The 19,796-nt window shown below is 35.2% G+C and overlaps 4 protein-coding genes across 4 annotated transcripts; all 4 read left to right on the forward strand.

Moving 5' to 3' along the window:
- The first annotated feature begins 1,343 nt into the window (after nucleotides 1–1,343).
- LOC106660594 (solute carrier family 52, riboflavin transporter, member 3-A) lies at nucleotides 1,344–4,438 on the forward strand. The gene is made up of 2 exons (XM_014383654.2): nucleotides 1,344–2,515; nucleotides 2,600–4,438. Exons 1-2 carry the CDS (start codon nucleotides 2,292–2,294, stop codon nucleotides 3,666–3,668), a joined length of 1,293 nt encoding a protein of 430 aa, XP_014239140.1. The 5' UTR covers nucleotides 1,344–2,291; the 3' UTR covers nucleotides 3,669–4,438.
- Nucleotides 4,439–4,529: 91 nt separating this feature from the next.
- Nucleotides 4,530–7,746, forward strand: LOC106660425 (solute carrier family 52, riboflavin transporter, member 3-B-like). The gene is made up of 2 exons (XM_014383385.2): nucleotides 4,530–5,311; nucleotides 5,414–7,746. Exons 1-2 carry the CDS (start codon nucleotides 5,220–5,222, stop codon nucleotides 6,849–6,851), a joined length of 1,530 nt encoding a protein of 509 aa, XP_014238871.1. The 5' UTR covers nucleotides 4,530–5,219; the 3' UTR covers nucleotides 6,852–7,746.
- A 139-nt stretch (nucleotides 7,747–7,885) lies between these two features.
- Nucleotides 7,886–10,783, forward strand: LOC106660480 (F-box/WD repeat-containing protein 9-like). Its single transcript, XM_014383451.2, has 7 exons — nucleotides 7,886–8,487; nucleotides 8,909–9,068; nucleotides 9,143–9,282; nucleotides 9,354–9,583; nucleotides 9,709–9,979; nucleotides 10,055–10,330; nucleotides 10,400–10,783. The coding sequence occupies exons 1-7, from the start codon at nucleotides 8,425–8,427 to the stop codon at nucleotides 10,481–10,483; spliced, it is 1,224 nt and encodes a 407-aa protein (XP_014238937.1). The 5' UTR covers nucleotides 7,886–8,424; the 3' UTR covers nucleotides 10,484–10,783.
- A 587-nt stretch (nucleotides 10,784–11,370) lies between these two features.
- Nucleotides 11,371–19,375, forward strand: LOC106660357 (transportin-1). Its single transcript, XM_014383292.2, has 11 exons — nucleotides 11,371–11,744; nucleotides 12,876–12,951; nucleotides 13,031–13,210; nucleotides 13,289–14,539; nucleotides 14,638–15,165; nucleotides 15,240–15,338; nucleotides 15,417–15,512; nucleotides 16,408–16,483; nucleotides 17,136–17,310; nucleotides 17,385–17,511; nucleotides 17,602–19,375. Exons 1-10 carry the CDS (start codon nucleotides 11,640–11,642, stop codon nucleotides 17,490–17,492), a joined length of 2,694 nt encoding a protein of 897 aa, XP_014238778.1. The 5' UTR covers nucleotides 11,371–11,639; the 3' UTR covers nucleotides 17,493–17,511; nucleotides 17,602–19,375.
- Nucleotides 19,376–19,796: the final 421 nt, after the last annotated feature.

The following is a 19,796-nucleotide window of genomic DNA, read 5'->3' on the forward strand; positions in this document are numbered from 1 at the left end:
ATTTACGTTGACGCTCAAAAGTCGAAAGCCGCAAACTTTTTGAATTTTCCACCTGAAATATTACCGCAGTCGTATGTTAGCGGGCAACTTTCTGCCGTGCGAGCTGTATTGCTATCGTTGAAATGACAACACGTATTCTCGGCGCGAGTTTTGCGCACCTCAATATGCATGACAGGCGCAGTAACAGCAAAAACAGCAGTGCGTGGTAAAATTTTTGATGAAATCCACCAATTTTTCCGCGTTGTTTTTTTTTCGAATGCCAATTTTGATGAAACTGCCAAAAGTATGCAATTAGATTATTCCAGTGATTTGTCAGCAATAGAGAGCAACAAAGCGATTATTAAATTATTACTGGCCACGAGGAATGTAGATGCATACAATTTGTTTTGGAGCAAATTACGGCATTCTGGTCTAATAGTCACCGCACTCGCGCCTACACAAACGCAGTCTAATTGGAGTCTTGGTTAAAGGTCGGAGATTGACAGCTGACCGCTCAATACAATTGAAACGTGAGCGTACATCAATTACATGGCTACGTATGTGAAGTTGAAACGACGATCGACGCTGCAAAAACAATTATTCACGTTTCTGTGTAGCAGCTGACGGCGGGAGTCTTTTGAGAAATTCTACCGAGATAAGCCAGTGACGATGCGGTTGATTTTGCATCGCAGATAAGATAGATTTTAATCGCGCACCGAACAATTGCGCTAATTGATTTTTATGACGATTGCCTAATGTGCCTTTATAGATAGTCTATCGTCTATATGCTGGTAATGGTCATTGGCGTTGCGTAGACAAAAAATAAACTTTTTCTATTGAAAAATAACATATCTGACCTATTATAAGCGATTTAATCAATGCCGCGTCGATAATCAGATTACTGGACGAGCTTACAAGTTTTAACATTTCCTTCATTATTATCAAAGAGAGATAAAAGGTCCGATTGAATGTAAATGTATTATACTGTTATTCCGAGTCATCCAAACTGAAAAACAAATTCATAGAACGCGTACAAATGATTCTTTGGCCAACTCGACCCAACGTTATCCGCAAAAACATGAAGCAAAACCACATTGAAGGCCCGATATTGCATCATTTTATGTAACGTTTTCTAAGTAAGCTTATTATACATATGGAGTTGCGAATTTTTTTCTCGATGTTTCGTTGCGCAAAATATTTTCAATTTATTCGTCCATGTAACTCAATATTCGATACATTACAGTCATAATAAAAGTTAATACCAGTTGAATGCCAATTTGAAGCAACAATTAATGAAAAAAAAAATTACAATTCGAATTGCGCGCTCGTGGGTCGCCGTAGCTTTTTACACTTTCAGACTTCAGAGTCTTCTCGGCCAGCAGCGCCAGAAGCGCCTGGTACATGTGCACTCAAAGCAGCAATTGCATGGCGTGGATTAAAAACGTCTGCTAGCGATCGAATTTCACTGACAGAGGCACGGTGTACGAGCTTAGCAGTCCGTAGGTGTGCAGACAGGAGACTTTTTGCGGTTCTCCGCTGTAGCAGCGGTCAGCCCAACGAGCGCACTGCAGTTAGCAGTTGTGGCAGTGCACGAGCTCGATGCAGATGTGTCATTCAGTTTTTGCATCGCCGAACGCGACTCGAGTCGAGAGTTTCAACTTTCACTGGCTCGTGACACGCGAGTAGAAAGTGGCTGTCACTTGCTGTTTGTCTTGCCATGGATTCTAACATGAACAGATCATGCTTATACACACCACGTAATTAGACCCGCTGTAGGTTATATGCTTCCTATGCGTCGCCTGCTAATGCGAGTGAGAGTATTGCGCTCGGTAACGATATGTACAGATATACGCGACATTAACAATTGTTGTACGTCGTGCAAGCTCGATAACTGACGAGTGCGAGCTTCGCATCATCAGTCGTTGTTACACGCTGCTAGAGTAAGCGTGTGCCTCTCTTCTTCTCTTTTCTCTTTCGCGATCGCCAATACGGCGCCTGCCTGAGCCTCTCTCCGGCAATTCTCTAATTGATTAAGTCACTCAGCTGTTCTTCTGCTAAGTCATGCAGTGTAAGATCACTTGAGTTGCTGCTAATTTTTTCAATTATATTCACTTTTGCTATGGAGCTGTACAATTCTTGACAGGATTGCTTCTTTCTTACAAGTGCTACAGTGATTTTTTTCTTCTATAAGTATCAAAAGGACTGCAAAAGTTTCATGTTACATAAGTTATATGTATCTGAGTTTAATCATAATCCAAAGTGTGCAGAAAAAATTTAAATTGTTGCAAGAGTGATCTCCCACTGGGGTGATTATGTGTCGAATCATGTTTGCCCAAAGATTAAGCAACCGCAAGATCATTGTTGATGTATTAGCTCTCCTTTTTGGACTTGGAGCTTGGGTAGGAATCAATGGAATTTATGTTCAACTACCTTTGCTGGTTCCTGAACTACCAGAAAATTGGAAGCTACCATCGCACATGGTTCTTATGGTTCAATTTGCCAATTTAGGACCTATTCTTTACACCTTATACAACAAGTGAGTTATTTTAAAACATTATGTTTATAATTAATTCAAAAATCTAATTTTAATATTATTCTGATGATCATATGTGTTTTTAAGATATTTGGCTTGTGCAAGGGATCATTACATAATATATGGACTGCTTGCAGCTGGGTCTTTATCAATATACTGTCTAGCCTTCACGTACAATAAAACCACATATATTTTTGGATCAGAACGCTCGACAGCCTTACTCAGTTTAATGTTCATTTCATCGTTTGTGGGATGTACCAGTTCTGTGCTGTTCATGCCTTACATGAGAAACTACAGGGAAATTTATTTAGTTTCTTACTTAGTAGGAGAAGGTCTAAGTGGTTTTCTACCAAGTATAGTTACACTGATACAAGGCGTAGGACCAAAGCCATCCTGTGTTAATGTTACAATATCTCCTGGACAATTTGAATTACGGCCTGGAAAACTGGAGCCAAGATTTTCAGTTGAAACATTCTTTTTATTTTTAGGAAGTTTATTAGCATTAAGTTTCTTTGCATTTTTGAGTTTAAGCAAATTAAAAGTAGCTAAAGGTGAAAGAGTGAAACTTCCTGCTAGTATAGAAGCCTTACCAACTGATATGAATGCTCCACCAAGCTATAAAACTACTGCAAACTGGTCGATGACTGATAAAACTTATTATTATCTTTTAGCTATGATGGCTGTAATTTGTTTATTAGGGAATGGAATTCTTCCAAGTATACAATCATACTCATGTTTGCCTTATGGAAATGTAGCTTATCACTTAACTGTAACCTTGGCTTCAATGGCTGGACCATTAGCCATGTGCCTAGGTTTTGTCATCAAAAATCCAAAAGTTAAATTACTATCAGGTCTTATGGTCATAGTTTTGATACTCTCTGGTCTCATTGTTTACTTAGCTCTGCAATCGCCAACTCCTCCATTACAAAAATCTTGGCTTGGAACGTTCCTCGTAGTTGTAATTTGGATTATAGTTTGTGGTCTACAAGGCTTTATAAGAATGGGAATAACAACTGTTTTCAGGCCAGATCCTGGTAGGGGTCTGTACTATACGGGAGTAGCCACTCAAATTGGTTCATTGATAGGTGCAATAATTACTTATGTTTTAGTGAATGAAAGTCAATTGTTTCAGCATTCATCAGACCCTTGTCTATGAATTTTGCAATAATTGATAATTTAGCAATAAGTGTATAAATCGATTTTGTAAAAAATTTTTTGAACGATCGATAAATTTTATACAAACGAAAAAAATTACGGAGTAAAACGTAACAACGCAGAATCTTTAGTCAATTATCAACAAAAATTTACTATTTCTTGTACTTACATTGATTTGATATTTTTATGCAAGCATGTCATGCTTTTATCAAGTAAATAAATAAAAGACAATAAACAAAGCAAGTTGTAAATAAAAAAGAAAGCCTTTATATAAATAAATTTTATGCATTAAAAATTAAGGCGCATTACAAATTTACTTTGACTTATCATTCTAAATTATATTAGTCATGAACGATTAGATACGCTGTTTCAATTAAAAAGTACAACTACTCACCTGATCGCTCAAAAATTTTTAATTATCTTTACTCACCACTCACGATCTATTTGTATAGAAAGTGCCCAGCTTTTCGACGCGATAAATTAAAATCTCGAAGAGTGCGTATACTTAGACACACGCTTGTATTATATACGTGTTATCAGCTGGTCACATTCCTTCGGACTTGATGTATTTTTTACACGATCGATATTTTTCAATCGCTTGACCACCATTAATGCAGTATCGATGTTCCTACGTGTCATACTTGTTCCGCAAGCACTCTATCAATATAATATTCATGTTCACTCGCTTCCATACAACAATTTTGTGCATATATACGTATATTCTTCGAATTCAGTATGAGTGTGAGTGTGTAATTTTTTTCAGTGATAAGACAGTTGCGTAACCGAACGTATACCAACAGGTAATTACACTTGGTGTCCGATTTTCACGATTCCCCTATCCACGCGCGCGCATAAATACATATGTTGCCACTCTAATAGGATAATGCAACAAAGTAAAGTATAATATTTTTAGTACTTAGTGGTGGAATCGGATATTGGAGACCAAGTGTAAGAGATAGACACGTGAATAAATCATGTGTACAAATCATGTGCGTTCGTGTAACCGTACGTAATACCGATTTATCGCTGTAGCAAGTGATCTCAGCAGAGAGAGAGAGAGAGATTAACGGACAAGTTATAAACAAAATATAAGAAAAAAGCGAGGAGTAAATTATAAGTAATAGCTAAGAGCACGAGGCGGTTGCAATGTGCGTGCTCGAGCGCCTATTACACATGCATAGTCGCAGTTCTTTGTGAGCCTCGCTCAGTGCACGACAACGAGATCACGACGTAATTGAGCGCGGAAGCAAGCACACATTCAAAGCCACTCCAGTGTGCAGCACGCATTTTGTGTATTGTCAGAGGTCGTCAACACGTGCAATATTATGAAGAGCATCATTCGACGACGTTTGCGTCCGGCAGAGATCTTCTTAACAGCTTTCGCAATGCATCTGCTGCAGCAGTGAATATAAGCTGCTGACGCGCCGAGTACAGGCGTGCGAGTGAACGCAATATACTTGCTGTATGTATATTGTACATTTGCAATATATGGAGCATGTAGATGTTGATTTTGAATTTCGCAACTGAGCAAATACAACAAAGACGATAAAACATGATTACTGGCAACAGCGAGGATGCTAACTACGGCAAAGCCGACGCGAAACACGAAAATCGCAGATCAGATGGCGTTGAATCGTCGACGATGTGAGTTGAGAATAAATACATTACTTTTTTTTAACTCAAAATTTTTCACCATTACGTAATCGCGTACTCTAATACATTTTTTGTGAATATGCTTTTTTATAGCTCCGATTGCGAAGAAGAGAGATTGATGCTACATGAAAATGACGCAATGGCACAGACAGTGACAATGAACTCTACTGTGCCAAATCGGAGCTGGCCTTCTATCCTGGTACACTTGCTGATTTTGTTATTCGGAAATGCTGCTTGGATCGGCATTAACGGTATCTTCATTCAGTTACCGACCATATTGAAGACGGCCCCCGAGGGAATGAAATTATCGGCTTATTTGGCGGGAATGGTTCAAGCTGCAAATGTTGTGCCAATACTTTACAGTTTGTTTAGAAGATCGTTCGTTCAACTGAAGGAATCATTATGTATTTATACGATGCTTGTCGTTGGCTCTTTAGTTATGGGTCTCACAGCATTTTTATACAATAAGACATCCAGCATAGGACAAGAAAATTACAGTATAGCTTTATTGGTATTGACCTTTTTTGTAGCATCTATTGGCTGTACTAGTTCTGTTTTATTCATGCCATACCTCAGAAACTTCAAAGAAGTATATCTGATGTCGTACTTCATCGGTGAGGGACTGAGTGGACTATTGCCGAGTATTGTGGCTCTTGTTCAAGGTATAAATGAAAATTCATCAAATTGTAATAATTCAAGCATCGATTTAGTGCAAGAAACTTCCTCGCAAAGATTTTCAACGCAAGCTTACTTTTTGTTTATATTTTCGTGCATGTTATTGTCAGTCATTGCATTTTTTCTTTTGGAGCATCTGGACTCCATAAAAATAGAAAAATTACCGACAAACGCTAGTTGTCGTGATACAGAAAATGTTCCTTCTGAAGAATCTACATCAGTATTAGCAAAAAGCTCGACCTCTGAAGGAAATTCTGTGCATAAACATGTTTATGTAAATGTGCTGCAAGAGACAAGCAATGTAGAAATCTCACAAAACGAATGTGAACAAACTTTTGGTCAACTATCTGTAAAAGATATATTTTTGTATGTACTTTTAGGTGGTATTTGTATGTTAGGACATGGACTTTTACTTGGTATTCAGCCATACTCTTGTTCACCTTACGGCGATATAGTGTATCATTTGACCATGATTTTTTCTCAAATCTCTAATCCTACTGCCTGCCTTCTTACAATGTGGTTTACTGTACGCAGCCGAAAAATCATTAATTTTTTAGCGATTGTTATATTAGCATTAAGTTGTTATGTGAGTTATCTTGCATTTTCATCACCTCATCCTCCATTGCAACAATCACTCATTGGAAAAATATTAGTAATTATATCTTGGATATTTCTGATGGGAATTATTTCTTTTCTCAAGCTAACTATAACATCAGTATTTAGGAAAAAGTCCGAGAAATCACTTTTTCGTGTAGGAGTAGTTATGCAGACTGGATCTGCTTGTGGAGCAGTACTTTCTTTAATCATCATCAATGCTAACATTTTACAAGAATTTAATCCATGTAGTTCAAATTAAGTCCGAGACAAACTTATTTTTACAACAAATATATCATTTTAATGTACATCAGACTTTATTGAAGTTGTACGGTAAATAGTTGACCTTTGAAAAAATTTCCTGTGGGATTCCACGAGATGTTTTTAACGGAAATTTCTTGAAAGTTATTATTTTTTTTTATAAAAAAAATTGTTTTGAAGTTATAAGCTATTTTTCCTATTTTTAATTGTTCTTCAAACAAGTTTTATCGATTTTACATTCCTTTAATTATCATTGTGTTACTTGATAATTTTGCAATAATATTTTTACCTATTAAAAAAAAAGTAAATTGCAGTGTTAAAGTATACAATTTACGAATTTTACATTGATTTGCAGTGAAGTGGTAATTTAAATGGCTTGCAGGAAGTTTTTGATTCTTTGTTCAACAGATTTTTTTATATTGCACTCGTGTAAAAATGCCTTAAAGTAGTCAATGTAGTTCTGTTGTATAAGTTGAAAAAAAATTGCAAATTCTAATCGGAAATGTATACTTAAGGTCCCATATTAGGTACCAAGTTAATCATATCTTAAGAAAAAAGATATAAAAATTCATGCGATGATCATGTGTAAATAAATAATTTTGTGATAAAATTTCATTTTTCCTGCGTAAAAAAGTGTGATTCTAGGTTTTTATCGTCAAAATTGTAGTTCGTTCTGTAGTTGAATATAATACGTGCAATATTTATAAATTTGGCGGAGTTGAATGAAAAGAACCTAAAATTGAGTGACACTTGTAAAAATGATTCCACTGTATAATAGAATATTTACTACTGATTGACAATGTTATTAAAAAGCAAAGAGTGTTTATCTACAAAAATGTTACAATGATTTTTAAATATAGAATTTGTTATACAATAAATAAAACACTACGATTACACACGTTTGCATTTTTGATTTAAAAGTCCATAATAATCTAAAGAAAAAACAAGAGACAGTGTAGACTGTATAAAAAATAACAAAAAATTTTCCGTAATAATAATAACAGCATAGTTTACTAAAAATTCTGAGTAATGAAAAAACGCATATAAAGAATTAAAATAAGAAAAAGATAAAATTAAACGGGTGCAGCAGTGTGACGTACCTGGAAAATAGTCAAACGCGTGCAAAACTAAAAACGGCCTCGCGCAAAGAAACAAAAATGGAAATATAGGATTGTCAGCAGTCCGCGATAGTATACGCATTCGCAAAACGCAGCAAGTCGCGTCAAGTGGGCAGTGCAGTTCTCAGCGCAGTGCAACGGAAAGTCTATTGCGAGCGAGTGTATTATACATGCTCGGCAATTGTGTCCTACATTATAAGCCTATACATACATGCTCTTTGGCTGTGGCAGGCTCATAAAACTGTAAATCGTACACCAGGATATACAATCGCTCGAGCGTATTTATATATGCGCGAGTATTCATTGTTTCGAGCGAGATCCTCGAGATCGCACTGCAACAATCGCTCAAAGTGCCTGTGCATTTCTAGACACATAAATGTCATGGAAGTGTCATTTTTAGTTTCGGATGCAAACCATTTTCTTTAATTTCTGTGAAAGGCTTCCAATGAGATCAACATGCACAACGATCAGGAGGACACACAAAAATGTACCATCGAACTGAAAGATCTCCCAGTCGAAGTTAGTATAATTTTCACTTTAATTTTCTCTCCTTTAGCTATTTACGCATGATTAAACTCGCAACTCCAAAATCGGATAAAAGAAAACTAGGTCGAGGTTTATTTTAATACAAGGGCCGCAATCAAAAATATGTTTTACTCAAGAACGTCGAAAAAAAATATGATTTTTTCGGGGTCATTCAGGGTATGTGGGCATTTGTGCGTGTAAATATAGACGTATACGTCAATAGAGTCATGCGTTTGGATCAGCTGTTATTAGACGCCATTTTTAAAACTTACCAAACACACCAGCCTCATGTTTACATTTTTGATAGGCACCCGCATTTGACATCGATTTGTTTTCATTCTGTAATGCTCACTTCACGACCACATCGATTCTATCATTTACACGTAAATACTTAATAAGATCGTTTTAATTAAAGGTATTTCTACACATCTGCTCGTTTTTGGATGAGTGCACTCTCATTCACAGTTTGAGTTTGACATGTAAACAGTTTCATCAAATTCTAAACGACGACTCGATTTGGAGAGCGAGAATTCGCCAAACTTGGCCGAATGTCACGTATCCAATTTCTCCGCATGGTATGTTCGAAAATATTACGTTTGTTTAATAAAATACATAAACAGTTTTAAAAAAATTTGTTTTTTGTATACAGTTGACGACGATAATTTCTTTTGGAAAAGGTCGTGCATTACTGTTCAAAAAAGAAAAAAATTATGGATGAAAAGTGATGTCAGAAAAATTCACTTGGAAAATGTACACTACAGTACTATTGATGGACTCTTGTTGATGCATGTAAATAATTACTTTCATATTGCATTCTTTAATGAATAATAAAATCAATAAATCATAGACCAACATTTTAGAAAGGTGAGACATGTGTATCCGGAGGTAGAGATCGGTCTCTGGCTATATCTCGTTTACCTAACGAAGAAAGACTTCAATGTGAATCAACCATTCAAAGCAATGCTCATAAAGGATGGATTTGGGGTTTGACATCCATTGAAGATACAATATTTAGTTGTAGTTGGGATGGAAAAGTCAAATCATGGGCAATCGTTGAAACTGGCTTAAGGTGCTTAACAACTTATGCACCGTAAGTTGTTTTGTTTTGTCAATATAATTGCTTAAATTCAATGTTTTGTTTTAATGATAACTATGTTTATTATGTAGCTGAGTGAACTAAATAATATTGACTAATGAGACAGTTTTATTTTCTAGGATTCAGACAGGTCCAGACTGGAGACAGACTGGTGCTTTACTTTGCATTGCTTCATGCTCAGATTTAAGATATTTTGCTACAGGGTCTTTTTGTCAAAAAGTGTTTGTTTATGATCCAAGAAATGGTGATGAACCCATATTCAAATATAAACCTCATAAAAGATCTGTAATCAGACTGTCAATGAATTCGAATTATATTATTTCTGCAAGCGAGGACAGAACTGTTAGTATCTGGGACCAAAGGGCTGGAAAAACATTACAAAATAATGAAGTAATATAATTATTTTATTTATTATTACAACATTTGCTGGGATGAGATACAAACATTTTTAACTCTTATTTGCAGGTGTCAAAAGATTCTTTTATAATGAGCATGTGTATGCAGAATAATGTTGTGTATGTTGGAGATAATTTAGCCAAAATTCACGTTTTGGATGAGAAAAAGATGTTTGAGCCTGTGAAGACTTACAAGACTGAACATAAAAAAAGTATTACAGGGATTCACGTAGATGCTGGGTGCTTAATAACAAGTTCTCTAGACAGAACTGTAAAAATTTCAAGCCCAACTGATCCTCCAATACTGCTATCAGAATTTGAATTCAAAAATGGAGAGATAGCAAGTGTGAGTAATATTAAATAAAAATTTGCAATTGATGCATATTGAATTTTGATGATTAAAATTTTTCAACAGATTGGTTTCTTAAACGAAACCCTAGCTATATCGGGCACCGATGACATCGAAATTTGGCAGCTAGCTTACAAGTCAAAATGTTAAATGAGTTTGATACTCACAATTTTTAACCATCAATAATGAAAAAGCAAAAATATAGATATATTCTGTAACCCACGACCGTAATTCAAAGGTCTACTAGTGATTCAAATTATCTGATTTCTTTGTTTTTGTATTAAAGTGAATTGAGCAAATTCTTATTGAAGAATAAGTTTATTATACTACTATGTAAACAAATTTTTTAAGTTTATTACTTTCGCTACATATACTTGCGTTCTGAAAAACTTGTTATAACTAATATTACAGAAGATGAGAAATATATATATATATAACATATATAACATATATGAAAATAAATTTTATTTGATTTTATAAATCGATAAATTTTTGTGTCGAAAAAAAATTGCAAACTTCCCGCAAAAATTGTCATTCACCGGAAGCAGGCGTCTGCTATCCTTCACTTGTCTAACTGTCACTCTGTCTTTCTTTTTCTCGTTTGGATGTTTACATCTGCATTAACATTTGAGCATAACCTTAAAGGTCGAAGGGGAGTCGAATAATGCTATAATACGCTTTTCGAGCCGAAGCAAAGAAGGAAAAAATGCACAGCCTCTTGAATCATTATCATGGAAAAGCATCAAGGATGGGCCCGTATTCGTCGCAGGAGAAAGACGAGCAGCATGCCGTAAAAAACGACTCGACGAGCAACAGCAGCTGGAGCAGTACGACAATACCGCCGGGTATCGGTGACAATTCATGCGCAGGAGCGGCAAAGTCTAGCATATCAAAAACATCGAGTATCAGCAGCAACAGCAGCGCCAAAATGTGCAGCAGCAGCGACACGATAATAGCTGCAGCAGCCGCGGCGGCCGTAGCAGCAGCGACAAGTACTACAACTCCTGCGGCTGCTTACTACAGCACACGGCAACAGAATCCAACTTATAGAAGGAGACTTCCGTTCTTGGCAACTGGCAGCGGCGGCAGCAGCAGCTCGACCACGGCCACTTCTCGTACGACTACGGCAACGACAAGTGCTGCTGGTTTTAGTAGTAATACAACAAATAATCACGGCGAGGTCAGCAGCAGCAACATCAGTAGTAGCAGTGTTAAAATCACAGACGTCTGGTTGCGTTCAGTGCTTTTACGTGCGGGTCTGCAGACTTCATACAGTAGTGGCAGCAGCAGCAGTTCGCGGAATACGATGAAAATGGCGTGGCAACCGCAGGAGGAAGGACTACGGCAAATACTGACGCTTTTGAAGGAATCACAGTCGCCCAACACTGAGGTTCAACGCGCTGTCCAGCAAGTATCCTTTTTGCAAAAAGTGATGATAATTTTTCCAGCTAAAGATTGCTGCCGAGAGATAGAATAAAAAGGTCATTTGTTCCGCGCTTGCAGACGAGTGGAACTCGCATTCTATCTTCATATCCGTTACAGTGTATGTGCCTTCGCTTCGATGTTACTCTTATGAATGTATGAGTTGTAGTAATTACTTTTTCTCGAGCGTCGGAACTTCTATTCGTGTCAAAATAATCATCGAGGTTTTTAGCTTGCGTTGATATACCTATAGCTACTGACAACACACACTAACTTTCCCCTCCCATTTCTTTGCTCGTGATTCTCGTTGATATATATCGTACATATAAATAATGATGTTTATGAATCACGCGGAAACCCTGCGCACATTTCGCAACCATAACGTATCATAATATGTAAATGAGATAATTCTTCCGCTTTTGCGAGCGCTATTAACGCTGCCCATCGAGTGCCCGGTTTCATTCCACCTCATCATGCATACCCCAACCTTACAGCCATATTTTACTTTCGATAATTTTCGACTGCTTGTGCCTCGTGGATCGACCGTAAAAATGCTCTTCATCTGTGCTTTTTGCAATGCTTATAAATGATAGATTGATATTCGACAGGTTCCACATATCTCAGCTCTATGCGTGTGCTTCTTTGCGAATATAATGTGCATGCGTGAAGCCCAAGATTCCGTGTATGTGTATAGGCACACATGTAATGCTATGTGTATATATGAGTCAAGGGCGGGCTTTACTACTCCGTTTTTTTCGGAACTTCACGTACAACCAAGTCATTAACTCTTGCCGTCTTATACGACGTAGTCGTCGTTTCATTCTTTATATGCATTTTGATAAACAACACTCGAATGAGAGAGAGAGAGAGAACTTGTACCACAAGCAGTGTGTGCCGTGTGACTCTTCATCTCTGCTGTACGTGCCCTTCCCCTCTTTTCCTAGTTTATACATACATACGCCGAACGCATAGGTGTCCGCGCTAACTGATATACTACAGTGCATGAAAAAAAGAGAGAAACGTGTTGAACACCCAATGGGGACAAATTTTTTTTCTTATTACGAATCAAACGTGACTTTTCAGACAAACATATTTTCCTTAACCAAAATTATCAAATTAGAAATTGGAGGAACTAAACAAATTTCCTGACTTCAATAATTATCTTATCTTTGTATTGACAAAACTCACCTCAGAAGGTAAACTACTGATTTTGATAAATCAACTTTGACATTTCAATGTTGTTTGGATTTTTAACTTTTGTATTTATTACTATAGATGAACCAACAAGATCACTTAGTGGTCTTATTTTAAAAAATAATGTTAAGACGCACTATCATGAACTTCATGTCGAAGTAACAGAATTTATAAAGCAAGAATGTCTCTCAGCTGTTGGAGACCCATCACCGTTGATACGGGCAACAGTAGGGATTCTAATTACAACTATTGCATCCAGAGGTATGTTTTTTTCTTGTTTTTTTTTAAGTAAAATTTATTAGTAAAACTTTAATTATTTATGATTTATTGAATTTTTAGGTGACTTAAGTCAGTGGCCTGAACTACTTCCAGCTCTGTGTCAAATGTTAGATTCTCAAGATTATAATGTATGTGAAGGAGCTTTTGGAGCTTTACAAAAGATTTGTGAAGATTCAGCTGAACAATTAGAAAGTGATCATTTAAGTCGCCCATTAAATGTTCTGATTCCTAAATTCCTACAGTTTTTTAGACATAATTCACCCAGAATTAGATCACATGCTATCGCTTGTGTGAATCAATTTATTATCATAAGAACTCCATCTCTAATGATGCATATGGATGCATTTCTTGAAAATCTTTTCTTCTTAACATCAGATGACAACCCTGAAGTGAGAAAAAATATATGCAGAGCCTTAGTTATGTTGCTGGAAGTCAGAATGGACAAATTAATTTGCTACATGCATGATATTATAGAATACATGCTTTTGAGAACTCAAGATCAAGATGATGGCGTTGCACTGGAAGCTTGTGAATTTTGGTTGTCTCTAGCTGAAAATTCACTTAGCAGAGAAGTTCTAGCACAACATTTACCTAGATTGGTTCCTGTCCTGGTTAAGGGTATGAAATACTCTGAACTGGACATTATTCTTTTGAAAGGAGATGTGGAAGAAGATGAAATGATTCCTGATAAAGAGGAAGATATTAGGCCGCGTTTCCACAAATCTAAAACACATCATAACAACCATGCAGTTAACAAAAGTACTGATGAAAATGGCTATGACGATAAAGATCTTGATTCTGAAGATGGAGGTGATGATGACTCTTCTTTAAGTGATTGGAATTTGAGAAAGTGTTCAGCTGCAGCCTTGGACATGCTTGCTAATGTGTTTAAAGATGACTTATTACCAGTTTTGGTTCCCATTTTGAAAGAAACTCTGTTTCATTCGGACTGGGAAATTAAGGAGTCTGGTATTCTTGCATTGGGAGCAATTGCTGAAGGATGCATGCAGGGTATGCTGCCTCATCTTAATGAACTAATTCCTTACCTCATCAATTGCTTGGGTGATAAGAAAGCTTTAGTTCGTTCTATCACTTGTTGGACATTAAGTCGTTACTCACATTGGGTATGTACCCAACCTCATGAAACTTTCTTGAAGCCATTGATGACTGAACTTCTCAAAAGAATATTAGATGGCAACAAGCGTGTTCAAGAAGCCGCCTGCTCTGCATTTGCAACTTTAGAAGAGGAAGCTTGCACTGAATTGGTTCCTTATTTAGGCTTCATTTTGGAAACTCTAGTATTTGCATTTGGTAAGTTTAATATATCATATTAAGCACATCAGTTTTGATCAATTAGAATTATTGTAAATTAGATCGATTTAAAATTTATAATTATTTTTTATAAACAGGTAAATATCAACATAAAAACTTGTTGATTTTGTATGATGCCATTGGAACACTCGCAGACTCAGTAGGACGGCACTTGAATAAACCAGATTATATAAATTTACTAATGCCGCCTCTCATTCAAAAATGGAATGTACTAAAAGATGAAGATAAAGATCTTTTCCCACTATTGGAATGTTTATCTTCAGTAGCTACTGCCCTTCAATCAGGATTCCTGCCTTACTGCGAACCCGTTTATCGAAGATGTGTGTCTTTAGTCGAACAAACTTTGCAGCGGCATGTAGCGTATACTCAAAACCCGTCGGTTTGTGATGCACCAGACAAAGACTTCATGATTGTAGCGTTAGATCTGCTAAGTGGATTAGCCGAAGGTCTCAATGGTCATATGGAGCGTCTTGTTGTTAATAGTAATATAATGGAATTGCTGTATCAGTGTATGCAAGATCATATGCCAGAAGTAAGACAAAGCAGTTTTGCTCTACTTGGTGATCTTACTAAAGCTTGTTTCCAACATGTGCAACCCTGTATACGTGAGTTTCATGAAAAATTTTCTAAATCCTTGACATAATTTTAAGCAACTCGCTTACTAATATAATTTTTACAGCCCAATTCATGCCTATTCTTGGACAAAATTTGAATCCAGAATATATTTCTGTTTGTAACAACGCTACTTGGGCGATCGGAGAAATAGCTATTAAACTCGGTAGAGTATTTATGTTCAAAAATATTCTGGTTTTGTTGCAGATCTTTTTTATTTACTAAAATTTGAATATTTTTGTAGGAGCTGAAACAAGCGCTTATATTCCACTGATTTTGGTACATCTTATTCAAATCATAAATAGACCTAACACACCCAAAACGCTTTTGGAGAATACTGGTAAGTAATCATTTGTCGGAGGTGAAGTATTTATTTTTATTTACTTAATAATTATTTCATTGAATTTTAATATTTTTATCATGAATTATGTACATGACTATTAGTTACAATGTATAATTTTCAGTTTAATACCAAAATCAAAATTTATTAAAAATTTGACCCAATTTTATAGTTTTACCATCAAGCGACACAGCAACGATTAGTTTTTAACGAATTCATTCTGATGTTACTTTTTCTCTGACAATTTTAATATACTTTTAAAGATGACCTACGTCAGACTCATCGTGTTTTAGTAATGTTTGCACGATTTAATGTGATATGTTATTTTCTATCATAATGCATTCAGTAGTGTGCGATTGCCTATTACTCGAGATTAACCAGTTAGAATGGCTTAAATGCTAGTAAAATATGAAGCGTGTGTTTAAACATGGCTTTTAACTTGACGTTGAATCGCATCAGTTACTATTCACATCTAGCAAGCACATTCGATTTATTAGTTTTGTTAAATATAGCCTTTTAAAAAATTCAAATTTGACTATCACCTATTATTATAATGCAGTCATTGTTTTTATATTATCATGGACGCGCACGCTGCTATTAATATTAAATTTATTATTTACGGCGGCTACATTGCTAACTGTTGGTAATAATATGTTCACCTGTGTTTACATTGTATATTGATTGTTAACATTTATTCATTATGATTAATTATTAATTATTGATTATTGATTATTGATTATTAATTGCGTATTTTTTGAAGTTTTTGAGCAGCATATAAACATATATTTACCTGAGTTCACTGTTGTTTATCAGTTTGTCTTATTGTTTGTGTTTCCGGTTCACTTCACTACACTTCACTTGCCTACTTATCGAAACTGAAAATGAAAAAACGTAGCCATTACGATCGGTCGCCTTGGTTTAGTGTGTCCCCAAGACGTCGCTCCTATGTTACAGCAGTTTGTCCAACAGTGGTGTGTAAATTTATTTATTATTATCTTCTATTCTATTTTTTATCATTAGCACTTAATTCTAACATATTTATTCATAATTTGAAGTAAGTTTTAAATTTATTTCTAAGAAAATTCATAAAAGTAAATGTATATTTTTGACTATTAACTTTCCTGAAATGAATTTTCTTAGAGTTGTATTAAGTTTTTGTGAGTTAAACTATTTCATTTCGTTGCCTAAGAGTATGGGAGGTTTTGATTTTTAAGTAAAATCCCTGCAGCTGGTAGGTTTACATTTGTTGTGGTAGGTTTTAATCGCTGTTTATTTTCTGTCTTTACACTAACTATAGGAAAGGACGAATAATTACTTTGGACGTAACGAATATAAATGTAAACCCGACCTCTTTACCATGCTACAAACTTATAACGATATCCTGTCTTCTGAACTATGCTCATCATACAAAATCAATTTTTAGCACCTTCAAACATTACCATTGTTGTTCAACTTTTTTGAAAATTTTTAACTCATTTTAATCATTAAATTCAACTTTTTCTTCTAATTTATATTGAGCACTACTTTTTTTTCATAATTTATAAATCATCATATTTTTAACATGAAACATTTTCAACTCAAGTGATATGAGTTATTTCTTAAACTTCTATTAAATTTTAATAGGTGCACATCTTTAAGAAATATTCGGGATAACGAAGAAAAAGACTCTGCTTTCCGTGGAATGTGTCTTATGATATCTGCAAATCCAGCCGGAGTTGTTAATGACTTCATATTCTTCTGCGACGCTGTCGCGTCATGGGTATCGCCCAGAGATGACCTGAAGGATATGTTCCAAAAGGTAGACATTGAATTTTCTGATGATTACCGAATTAATTCATTTGGCTAATGAAAAACAATACTTTCTGTTTTTAGATTTTACATGGATTCAGAACTCAGGTTGGACCAGAAAGTTGGAAAAGGTTTACAGACCAATTTCCTAGACAACTTAGCGAGAGATTGAACCAATTGTATGGCGTTTGAACGGTTTTGCCTGCAATTGGTAAGTTTTAATGATAACTCTAACTCGTCCTAAAAAAAAAAAAAAATGAAGCGTATTCATGAAGTAATCAAAAATTGTTTTTTTTTTCAGAAGGCCATATCCAGAATCAGGCCGCACGGGGTTGGGCGGGGTTCAAAAACATGGGCGATCAGGGTGGGTGGGTGAAACCACGGCCTCTTCTCAACATCAGCAACGTCGTCGTTAATAAAGTACACAATCGAGTCATGGTTAATCACCGTACCGAATGACGAAACCGTCGTCATCGGACCCTTTCCTCGGGTTTTTGAGACAAGAGAAGCCAAATCAACGCGTGCGCCGTAGTCAAGCAGCGTATGAATAATTCGGCAAACTCAAGCACTCATACAAATATCGAATATAATTAACGATGTTATATTACAAAAATAACGCGAAACAATTAATTGCGACGAATTATTAAGAGAATTATTCATAATAGAAAACGCGAACGGGAAGTCAAAGGAGTATGTAACGATCGAATGAATTGTTAACTTTACGCGAGCATACTTCATAGATATATTATATAGTAAAGACGAATCGACATTGAAATGGAAAAATGAATCAAAGTTTTTAAATGTTTTATTAATTATAGGAAAGAGAATTATCGCGAAATAATGAGAAGGAACGACACTGAACATCAATGGCCGAGAAGATTCAAATTTAATGGGATGGGAGGGAGGGTGGGAAGGGTGGGCTTTGCTTTGTGGACGCGTACAACCACATAAAATGTAAAAGGTATCAATTGACATTTTAATGAAACTCGACTTCATTCTAAGAAGATACCTTAATCCGCGAAATAATCACTCAATGACGATGTACGTTTTTTCCTCTAAAAATTTGGATTAACTGCAAAAAGTTTATTTAAGTTCAATTTTCAATCTTCGTTTCTCCCTAAGCAAACACTGAAAATGATTTCAACAAAACTTATATAGATAATTATTATTTACAGTTTATTTGTATTTAATTGATCCAAATAGTGATTCAAAAAACGTATATTCGATATTAGAGTTCTGTTTAAACACAATTAATAGCAGATGCTATTTGACCACTCTAATTTAAAACCGTAAAACACTGTCAAGTGTTAAAAATACCCTCAATGTAAGAACATTTTTTTCATAAGTACGATAAAATCAAGAGATTGACTTGTCGAGGATATGATGATGAAAGAAAAATCAGTGTTGACAAAGAGAACTAAAGGCAGCCTCACTGTTGTATTTCGGTTAACAGCTTGGTTAGCTGCTTGCTAGTAAGCATAGATCTCACGTTATATTGCTCATCGAATTTTGTGCGACCTGATGTCAATTTTTTTTTTAGATTTTATTTGTTCTTTACCAAGGCATAATCATACCTCTTTTAAAACAATCAAAATGTTTGATGTTTATAAATGACCTTTATACCGTAAAAAAGAATTGGCTTTATTTTACAAATTGTTTATCGCTCCATTAGATTTTCATTTTTTCGAAAATGTATACTTACTTTTTATACGTTGTAACTTGACCCGCATTGTGCCATTCCATATATATATTATATATATTCGTTCATGCCGAAAATTGTCACTGAATTAATTGTGATACTAGGATACGCGCAATATATCTTTATAAATAATAATCGCATAGCAAAAAAGTTTTTGAGTTAAATATACGAGTAATGTTTTACGTGGCAGACTATTTATGCAATTATTGATTTTTTTCCTATTCTTTCTTTATATTGTATTATATTTTATCTTTATTTTTTAATTTTTTTATTACTTATGTGTGGAATACAAATTGTATTTATGTAAATATAACAAATTTTAGACCGACAAACTGATTTGTTAGAAATAAATTTCTTACCTAAGAAAAAACCTAAACTGATATTGATATGTAAAAGTTATAACACAAACTTTCCTCAACCGTTAGCGTGAGCTATAACGTGAAATCTATGAAACTTATTAAATAGTAAAAAAATCAAAGTCCAAAATTCTTGCACTGAAATTACATCTCGCAAATGAGTGCACAAGGAATTTACTGAATGGATTTAAATGAAAAAAATATGCACGCGTTATCGTACACGAGTTATTTTCCAAAAACATCTAACTGGAACAAAATTGTATTGTTGTTTTGCACGTATTAAAATGTGCATTATAAGTTGCAAACCTTTTTAATTTTTCATTATAATTTTTATTACGTAAATCAATTTTCATGGTACTAGGTATTCATTTGACGTTTTTTTCTTCAAAAAACTTCAACGCATTATTATTGGAATTAGAATTTTCTAAATTAAATATTCCA

This window comes from Trichogramma pretiosum, unplaced genomic scaffold (genome assembly GCF_000599845.2).
Source record: "Trichogramma pretiosum strain Unisexual culture from Peru unplaced genomic scaffold, Tpre_2.0 scaffold27, whole genome shotgun sequence".
NCBI lineage: Eukaryota > Metazoa > Arthropoda > Insecta > Hymenoptera > Trichogrammatidae > Trichogramma > Trichogramma pretiosum.

Excerpts from the sequence above, each read along its gene's own strand:
- LOC106660594 (XM_014383654.2), top strand. The coding sequence starts at position 2,292 with ATGTGTCGAATCATGTTTGCCCAAAGATTAAGCAACCGCAAGATCATT. Across the intron at positions 2,516-2,599 it reads CTTTACACCTTATACAACAA|ATATTTGGCTTGTGCAAGGG; the intron begins GTGAGTTATTTT and ends TGTGTTTTTAAG.
- LOC106660425 (XM_014383385.2), top strand. The coding sequence starts at position 5,220 with ATGATTACTGGCAACAGCGAGGATGCTAACTACGGCAAAGCCGACGCG. Across the intron at positions 5,312-5,413 it reads GGCGTTGAATCGTCGACGAT|CTCCGATTGCGAAGAAGAGA; the intron begins GTGAGTTGAGAA and ends GCTTTTTTATAG.
- LOC106660480 (XM_014383451.2), top strand. The coding sequence starts at position 8,425 with ATGCACAACGATCAGGAGGACACACAAAAATGTACCATCGAACTGAAA. Across the intron at positions 9,283-9,353 it reads ATGGACTCTTGTTGATGCAT|AAAGGTGAGACATGTGTATC; the intron begins GTAAATAATTAC and ends CCAACATTTTAG. Across the intron at positions 9,584-9,708 it reads TGCTTAACAACTTATGCACC|GATTCAGACAGGTCCAGACT; the intron begins GTAAGTTGTTTT and ends TTTATTTTCTAG.
- LOC106660357 (XM_014383292.2), top strand. The coding sequence starts at position 11,640 with ATGAAAATGGCGTGGCAACCGCAGGAGGAAGGACTACGGCAAATACTG. Across the intron at positions 14,540-14,637 it reads AACTCTAGTATTTGCATTTG|GTAAATATCAACATAAAAAC; the intron begins GTAAGTTTAATA and ends TTTTATAAACAG. Across the intron at positions 15,166-15,239 it reads ACATGTGCAACCCTGTATAC|CCCAATTCATGCCTATTCTT; the intron begins GTGAGTTTCATG and ends TAATTTTTACAG.